Source organism: Halyomorpha halys, unplaced genomic scaffold, assembly GCF_000696795.3.
Source record: "Halyomorpha halys isolate HHAL.00 unplaced genomic scaffold, Hhal_1.1 Scaffold852.1, whole genome shotgun sequence".
Taxonomy (NCBI): Eukaryota; Metazoa; Arthropoda; class Insecta; order Hemiptera; family Pentatomidae; genus Halyomorpha; species Halyomorpha halys.
In genome coordinates, this window is record NW_027111393.1 from 696170 (window position 1) to 705921 (window position 9752).

At 31.6% G+C, this 9752-nt stretch overlaps 1 protein-coding gene across 1 annotated transcript in view; it reads right to left on the reverse strand.

Moving 5' to 3' along the window:
- LOC106686622 (retinol dehydrogenase 11) overlaps positions 1-9752 on the reverse strand; it is a 38780-nt gene that overhangs the window by 12470 nt on the left and 16558 nt on the right. Inside the window, exons 3-6 of the mRNA XM_014430012.3 lie at positions 6158-6349; positions 4543-4704; positions 2127-2246; positions 1825-2026 (exon numbers count right to left, since the gene is read on the reverse strand). Of these exons, the coding sequence (XP_014285498.2) occupies positions 1825-2026; positions 2127-2246; positions 4543-4704; positions 6158-6349 (676 nt within the window). The remainder of the gene's footprint in view (positions 1-1824; positions 2027-2126; positions 2247-4542; positions 4705-6157; positions 6350-9752) is intronic.

Sequence of the window (9752 nt, forward strand, 5' to 3'; positions counted from 1 at the left end):
AGTTTTTTCAATGATATGTATATAGGATTTGTTTTTATTGTAAATAATTTTTCTTTATTGTTCTTGTTTTCTATGTTATTATATTATATAGTATTAGTTTACGAGGATTGTCCGTAAACTAGTGGGGAGGAGTTACGGTCTGAGTCAGCTGTTATTTCGATGTCAGCTGACTGAGGGGATCAGCTGATCGAGGGTATATAAGAGATGTAGCGAACACAATAATGCTAGCAACACGAGGAGGCCCCTCATCTCCGGACTCAAAATAGCTCCTGCATGGATAACTCATATGTAAAATTAAAAATAACAGGTAACCTTAAAATACCAAAGGTAGTAAAAGGTAAGACACAATACGAATTACTTTTTCTTTCTTACACAGTAATGCACTACTAATTCACATTTTATTTCTGTTTTTTAGAGGGTTCGGAAAAAAATATAATAATAATAATGCTAGTGTTTTACAGCAGTTCAAGCGTGTTAGATCTTATTCCTTCTTCTCTTTTTTGACACTTTGCTTTCGCCAATTCTTAACTTATAAAACACCTCACCTATGCCATATTTACTTGACCTATCTATTTTGCATCTACCTCTTTACCGTATTTATGACAATTTCTAACATGTATTCTTCTATAATTTATTAGTCTAGATCTGTATTTAAAACTTTATCACACTTGGTTGTATTTATGAGTAACAAGTTTCTAGTCCACAGACATGTATACTTCCTTATATTATTATTATTATTTCTTTTTTATATAATTTATAAACATAACAATTATTTGGAAATATTTTTTATTTTAATGTTTGTATCTTGTTTTTTTCATTTAGCCGTGACGAAGCCCTGCAAAATTAGGCGAAACCTTCAGTAACAATATATAGTTTTATTTTCTCAAGCATAGTTTCATTCTCTTAAGCCATGCCCACACTCATAAACATGTTATACAATATGTTGAAAGGCGATCTAGATACGCTCTTGCTAAATTGCCTATAATTGTCTTCTGAGGATGTTTTTTGTTTCAATCCAGCGTCCACGCCTAAATCTGTTAGACAATAAGATATTCTCAGCACAAGATTTTCAATCATAATTGAAAGAAGAGGAATTTAAAAAAGAGTAAATGAATAAATAAAGAGTTATTCTGGGTTCTTCATTATAGCTGACATTGCTCCATGAGGAATGAGTGCTTTTATGGATCTTATTTTTAGTAAAACAAAATCGTAAAGGTTGTTCTACTTGGAAGGAATCTGAAGAACTGGCCAGCCACAGGAGAGGCTTTGGGGAAACTAATATTTTCGTTCATAATTGAAAGAAGGGAAACCGAGTAATGTCCAGACCAACAAATAAATAGAAAATGAAAAAAGGTCCCCAGAAAATGATCGAATCCCCTAAGATGTGCATTTGGCTTATTAAAACGTTGAACTAACACCCAGAATTTTATTAATATAATAACTATTGTCTACAATTCAATTACTACCCAGAAAAATATTGTTAGCGGTTAGAGCATCTTTCATGACACTTGCCAGCTATGTATTTCCGAATATTTCGGATCCTTTTCGAAGGTCAACGGCAGCTAGTCACCTAAACATTTCATCTGTCCAGCCACAGTGCATAAAATACTCGGGTTCACATTTGGAATTAGATAGGAAGGTATCTCAGAAGTGATTACGGTATTCATTCCGAGTTGAAGGTGGAACAACTCCTGGGGCACTAAGGTGCATCACGCCTGAAATTGGGTTATTTCCTAAGCCATCTAACTTCCCATGAGGGAATTTCGTAATTATAAAGACTATTTCGTAAACAAGATTTTATCACATATAATCGTATAACATTACTCATAATATAGTCCAGATTCCACACAGTCTTCAAGGGCACAATATAGAGTTGTTTGAGCTCCTTGCTTAGGAGTTTTCATCACCAACCATCCAAATTTTTCATAAATCCAATAAGCACCAGTAAAAAAAATGTCACTGAGGTAACGTGGTAAATCCGTGTACACGACTCCTGGATGCAAACTTACAACTTTAACGCCTGAACCTGAAATTGCATCATGAAGTTTCAGAATTCAACGCATCTTTCACTGAAGTACTTAAAGCAAATAACTTATTAAACTATTGTAAATGTAAAGAACAAAAACCTTTCAAACGCCTAGCAAGCTCTTTAGAGAACAACACGTTGGCAAGTTTGCTTCTTGCATAAGCGATAATAGGATTGTATGATTTTTCATAATTAAGGTCATCATACCTCATTGAGAAACCTAAAAAAAAAAATCATTTAGAATTAGACTAAGCAACTAAATAGTATATAGTTCATTGATAAACTTTGTCATCGACTGCCAGATTTTAATACTTAAGATATTATTACTACATTGTGTAATTTTTATGATAGTCAAAGTCATGCTTACAGTTTATGATTTCACGAAACAACTTGTTTTTATCTGGTTTCTGAAATGAAATTTAATAAAAGGGATTGGTGTAATCAATATTTTGTTTTCATTTTATTACCAGATCGGCCTGTGTTGCCCTTAAATGGTTATTTTAACAGGTGATAATGGAGAAAGAGACTCGTGCAAAAGACACCCTCAACTATTAACAATGCTATAACCATTGAAAAATTATAAATAATAAAGATAAATTGTAACAAACATAAACAGATGATGTTTATATAATTAATAAAATAAATTATTGACTTATACTAAAGAAATTCTTTGAGAAAAAGATAAATAAATATTGAGTTTATATCAGGATATCTGCATCAATCGGGCTTCAGTCTTGGCTATTAGGTTGGATTTTTTTATCTTCTAAGCTACTGCCCCTTTCATTGCTGGTAACTGGGATTTTGAGAACTTTTTTTTTCTTATGAAATCATTTATCGCTTTCATGTATAGCTCCAGATATATACTTGGCTCTCTCTTATAAACCAGGAGGAATCTACTGCGATTCTCAACACCTTGTTATGGAATGTTTACATTTTTTTTTCTTCTCACATATGCTACTCCTCAGACTTCACACCCTTACATCAGTAATGGACTTACTATTGCTTTGTAAATGAGAATAATAATAATAAAGAATAACATTAGGCTCTATATGTTAGGCAGAATATTTAAAGTTACCATAGGCCACTACAATGGGTGAAACATATGAAGGAGTTTTCAGCCAAGATTACGCGTTGGAAGAATTTCCTGGGACATTACAGCATGGAAATAATGCATAAACTAGGCAAAGAAAATGTTCAAATTGCAAATAAAGTTAATATATATAAAAAAAAAAAAGGAATCTCCTTGTTGTAAAAGGAGCAACCCTGTGCAGTACTACCCTCATATAGTTGTGATTTTTAAGGAAGGGTTCACTAGCCGAAATTTTTTCTCCAACAATAATTTTACAGTGTTTTTGGAAACTATGAACGGTGTTATGTTCCAGTTTAGTAGTTTTACATCTATATTTTATCATATTAAAATATTAAAAAAACAAAACCAATGAGAAATGCTACGTGCCTTTAACAAGGTTTGGAGAGCTTTGAACATTTTTACGAGTTCGGCCGAAACCGCGCGTACCAGTGATTTTCACCACTGCCTTAGTATATGTATTTGTGTGTGTGTATATATATGTATGTGTGTATGTATGTATGTATATATGTATATATATATATATATATATATATATATGTATGTATGTATGTATGTGAAAATCACTGGTACGCGCGGTTTCGGCCGAACTCGTAAAAATGTTCAAAGCTCTCCAAACCTTGTTAAAGGCACGTAGCATTTCTCATTGGTTTTGTTTTTTTAATATTTTAATATGATAAAATATAGATGTAAAACTACTAAACTGGAACATAACACCGTTCATAGTTTCCAAAAACACTGTAAAATTATTGTTGGAGAAAAAATGTCGGCTAGAAAACCCTTCCTTAAATATCACAACTATATGAGGGTACAACTATATATATATATACATACATACTATATTATATATAGAGTTTCATTTTTTGTTACAAAGAAACAAATAAAAAAAAAAAAAAAAATCGTGTTTTGTGTGTACGCAAAGTGGGATCGCAAGCTGGAAATTCCAAACCAAATTATAGTAGTAATCAAACAGGAAACAATGAAATTTACTATAACTTTTATATCCATCTCATTATGAACGAATTTTCCTTTTTATTCATTTGTGTGTGTGTGTGTGTTTACTAAAAAATAAATATAGTTTGATTTTTATTAAAGTATACGCAATTTTTGTTTTTCATGTTATGGTCACTCAGTTTTATGAAGAGGTACACAAATGTTGAAAGTTTAGGAAATAATACTTTAAACAAAATAAAACTTGTTACCATATTTGGTTCCAAAATAGAAAAATCTTAAAATTCAATTTTTTTTTTTTTTTATGGGAAATGTATTTGCTTAAAATTGTATTCACATGACTTCCACATCTACTCTCAGTGGGTTTGTTTTTTGTATCGAAGAAAGAGTGAAATGTATTACTGTCTTAAAAATAATAACTTTGAATTATCATTCAATGTTTCTATCAGTTCTATATTTTGATATGTTTACTACTTACTCAATCGATGTGCTAATGAAGACACATTAATTATTCGAGATGGTGCTGATTTGCAAATGGTAGGCAACAGTATCATTGTCAGCAGGAAGTGGCCCAGATGATTTGTTGCGAAGTGGATTTCGAAACCATCTTCAGACAACTCCCAAGGACTAAACATTATTCCTAAAACAATTTATTTCGATGTCAAATTATAACGTTAGGCAACTTTAAAAACATTTGTTATTTATTGGAGAATAATCAAGAGAATTCTGTAAGGATGAATCGAGGTGAGAATATGAAATGTTTTATACATATTGATACTGCCCAAATATAAATCTTGGATAACATGTTTTTTAATGCTACAACGCAGATTAAAAAATTACTGGAAAGCTTCGTAATGTTAGACCAGATAGAATACACAGATTCGGTAAGTATCAAAATTAGATTCGGGAAGATCTTGGAAACATATAGAGAATTCACCAAGACATTATTAATACAAAATATAAATACATTTGTTTCTTCTAAAATAAAAATAAACTTCTAAAACAGATAATATAAACAAAAATAAAATGTTACTAAATTAAATACTACTATTTACAAAATAATATAACTTGGAGTGAATGCTCATAAATTAATGATTTTTTGAGCGGGAACTTATCTTCTCTGATCCGAGTGAAGCAATTAATTTTAGTTATCTGTTTTTATTTTAAACATAATTACAAAATAAAAAGTAATAGATGGTTTGGTAAGACAATGGAATGAAAAATTAGTGTGCTTAATTATCAAGGAAGTTGTATTATTACTTATCTTTGAATCAGAGGCTTATAGGGAGTACATTGGTCGATCTACAACAGAGTTAGACAGTAAAATACTTAATTAATATATTATTGTTGTTATTTTACAAAAATTGTTAGTTGAAAATCTTTTATGTAAACTATTAACAAATAATATACCCAAGCTGGGCTATCTACATTCCTCAGAGTAAAAAAAACCGTCACTACATATTTAATAATATGAAATAAATAAAAACTACACATCTATTGAGAAGGTAAGTATTCAATTCTATGTATAAGATTTTGTATTACATATATAAAAAGAAGTTTAAGATCCAGTCGTCAGGATACTGATAGAAATGATTTTGGTTAATACTGTCAACTTATTTCTTTTTTATTTTGACCGCACCCCCAACCATCTTCTCCTCACTTTAATTAATTAATTTTTGACAATTGGATACCTTTATTTGAATCAGTATTAGTTTCGTAATATATAGTTACTAGTTTCGTAATATATAGTTATTAATTTCGTAATATATAGTTATTAATTTCGTAATTACTTCACTTATTTTGTACTTCAAAGCTTTCAGAAAGGCTATGTCGATTTGAGATAGCTTTAACAATATGTAATGTGTAAGTATAATGTGCTTAAAATATTTGTTAAATAGATTAGTGTAGAAATTTTATTTTATTTTATATCAACTTGTGAAATATTAATTATAAAATATGATGGACTTGTTTTTGCAACGTGAAGTCAAATCGACTCCACACTACAATGGACTACGAACAAGAAAACGAACAGATAATTACAGACTTATAGATATTTCTAAAATTATAACAAAAAATCTCATAAGATAAGATACCAGCATTATTAATGAGGAGGTGTAGGTTGTCGTAGGATGCCAAGAAATCTTTGCAGAAACTCCTCACAGATTCCAAGGACGACAGATCTAGACGCATAACCTTCAAGTTGGCTTCTGGAACCCTCTTGCGGATACCACTGGCTGCCGCTTCTGCTTTCTCCAGATCTCGGCAGGCCATTATCACCTCAGCTCCTGATGAAATATAACAAAAAATAATTTCTATTCTCAATACAGTCATTAAAAACAAAATAATAAAATATTCAATTAAAATACTTTTAATTCACTCAACAATTGTGAAAACTTGCAATGCTATTGATCAATATCAAAAGAAAAGAAAAAAGACATCACAGCATTAATCGAAAAAACATTGCAGATAATTAGAAAACAATATCTATATTCGTTAAATATATAGAATCTTTAAAAAAAAGTTTCATCCTTCATATTCTTCAAAAACTTTTTTAAAAAATTCTTATAACAATTCCAGGTATTTTCTACAAAACCTTTCTATTTTTTTTAAGGGAACAATGGCAGAAAAAGGCATTTATTTATTTTAGAAAAAATCATAAATCACATAATTATCACTTACTACTCCAGAAGGTGAACATTTTTTTAAAAATTTATTAACTGAAATTTACATCCGTACTTACATAAAAATACATCTAGTAAATGTGATGTTGGATTACAATGGTATGATACAGACATGCAGAGAAACTACCCGTTGGCACCACTCTAATAACGTCTCTACATTAGTAGGTTTCAAAGTCATCTTCTTTCCAGGAACCTCGGAGGATTGCAAGAAATGGAAGAGGAAGCAAGGTTAGAAACTAGTGGGTTTGGGTGGTTCGGGAGTTTATAATGGAAGGAATGATATCAGGATCTAGTTAGATCGGTTACATATTTAACATTAAGGTTTTTATGGATGATTTTATTTGTGACAAAGTGAGGATTTTATGAAGGATTTTAGATTGTAAGTATTGGTTACGAGAGGAATTCGAAGGTTTAGTGGAACCCCAAAGCTCAACTCATATGTCCAGATATGCCTTATTAGTCATGTAGATCAGTCTTTTGTAATGAATTGGAGGTTTAGACCGTTAGACCATGCGCACTCCATAAAACAATTCTAGACTTGTCCAGATATTCGAAAAATGATACCGAAACAGTTGCATATAAAGCTCACTTTTCTCGCCTAATTGAAAACATGCCAGAATCCTTTATAGTCTATACAGACGGATCAAAATCAGACCAACCACGAAGCATCTTCAATAATTCTATCTACAAACTATGCAACATATTCACTGCCAGACTCAATGCAATAGCAGCAGCACTTAACTTCTGTTTGTCTTTGTGCTGCAACAAAATAACAATAATTACAGCTTCGCTAATTTCGTTAAAAAGTTTAGACTATGTATCCGGAACACCCGAAAATTTCGTGCATCCATTTCTACCTAGACAATTTACAAAATTTGGGTATGTCTGTTACTTTTATTTAATCACTGTTACATTCATATGAAGTGGTGAGTCGATTTTGTTAAAAGAGTTCTACAAATACGAATCAATTATTATCTGCAATATAGTTATAAAATTTTATTGTAATCAAATAGGAAACTTACAAGTACGTCATTTTTCGTCATAGTCCCCTTGCTTTTCAACGCACTTGGTCCATCGTTGTACAAGCTTCGAGCTGCGAGCCAAGAATGCACCGCTTCTTTCATTACGGCAATTTTTTTTTTTTCAGACGATGTGCCACTTCGTCAATAGTTACTCATCTGTCTAAGAGCACAATTTTATGTGAACGCTCATAATAGCCAAAACAACAAATAAACAAAGTCTAAGGAAGAGAATCTGGACCAGCCGTTTAATGTGTTGGGACTCAATAACGCCATAAACTGCTTCTTACTGAAGAGTGCATGGCAGGTAAAGGGGTTGACGGTATTCTAAACAAGTTTCTCAATCTGAGGCACCAATTGGAATATAGGAAAAGTACCACAGGCCTGGAAGAAAGAACTAATTATCCCAGTTCTGAAGGAAGGAAAACCAACCCAAACAGCTACCCGCCTATCACTCTTTCTATTTGTATGGGGAAGCTGTTCGAACGATTAGTGAACAATCGGTTCATCTGTACCGAACAAACAGGTTTCCGCAGATTCCGGTAAACTGAAGATCAAGTTGCCTGCATCGCTCAAAAAATAACATGAAGAGTTGATATTTTTGTTCTTCAAATGGTCGGGCTCCAATTGATGTTGATAAAATTGTAATTGTCACTATTCTTCAGAATAGTAAATTTTTAAAAATATGTTTAAAAATAATAATAAAACAGTGGAATTTTAATGCTACAATAAAATTATCATTCAATAACAACATAAAAAGGCCGAAGTGTGACCTTCTTAATGGATTAGGAAATATATGATATCTACAATTCAGCATAAGAGGGTGCCTTCTGGATATTCCAGACATTAGCTGACCGGAAAAAGAGATATAAATATAGATGCAGTGCACGCATCACACAACATTCAAACAATGTTTTTATTTTTATGCTCCAATAAAAAATCCTATTATAGGGTTTCTCGAAGTTCATATAACGAACATCAACTTTGTTACCAAAGTTACCAAGAATTCGACAGTTTAACAAAACCGCACAAGTATGACCCGAGGAACCGGGAGATACGGGGCACGTCTATTCCTCCATTTCTCTTCTTTAGTTAGCTACCAAATGTTTTCATAGTTCCTACTAATACATTTTTTATTACTAACAATTAAAAAGCGGTCAATACAACGAATGAACATAGAACGAATAAACAAACAACATTCGGAATTTTGAAGTTGCAAAACACGGATAACTTGACTTTCACGACTAATGCACCAAAACAAACGTGTTTTAAACTTTGAAGTAACGAAGATGTTTACTCTGTGTGTGATTCTACCGTTTTTGACAATCTGCAGTTTGAAAAATGTTTTTCTCTTAATATTTCAAAAAACTATTTCTTAATGAAACTCGTGGACTATTTGTTGGGAAATATTGATTATAAATACGCATTGATTCCCAAAGGATTATTATTAAATAATGCTTTAGGGATTAATATAGAACTAGAGCACTTGAGATTGGAAGAAAATAACATTTTAAGTAAAAGCTAACTTTAAACAGTTAAGTATTAGAAGTTTCCTTGTTTTTCTTAAATGGTCCTTGGTGATACCAGCGCATTCCTTCGTAGTGCTAACTACTCTTGAAGTGGAATTAACTATTTTTAGAACTATTGGTAATATCACTACTTTCTCCCAATCTGAGTCAGTTAATAACAAAACCTGAATTGTCTATTTCCTTGTTGTTTTCCATAAAATTGATTGTAAATATTTTTATTTTTACAATAAAAACTAAAAAATACCCGAAAAGTTGGTCAGATGTCACAAAGAACAAAGTATTGGATAAAGGGTATTAAATAAATCCCTGAAAAGAAATATAATAAATGTCTGTATAATTGTTTTCTTCTACAAAGGTATAAAGGTCAGCACGTGAAGAACATACCTAGGATAATCTACATAGTTTAATTCATGGAGTTTGCGGCTTTAGCGCACTTGCTCAGCCTCCACTGGCTCATTA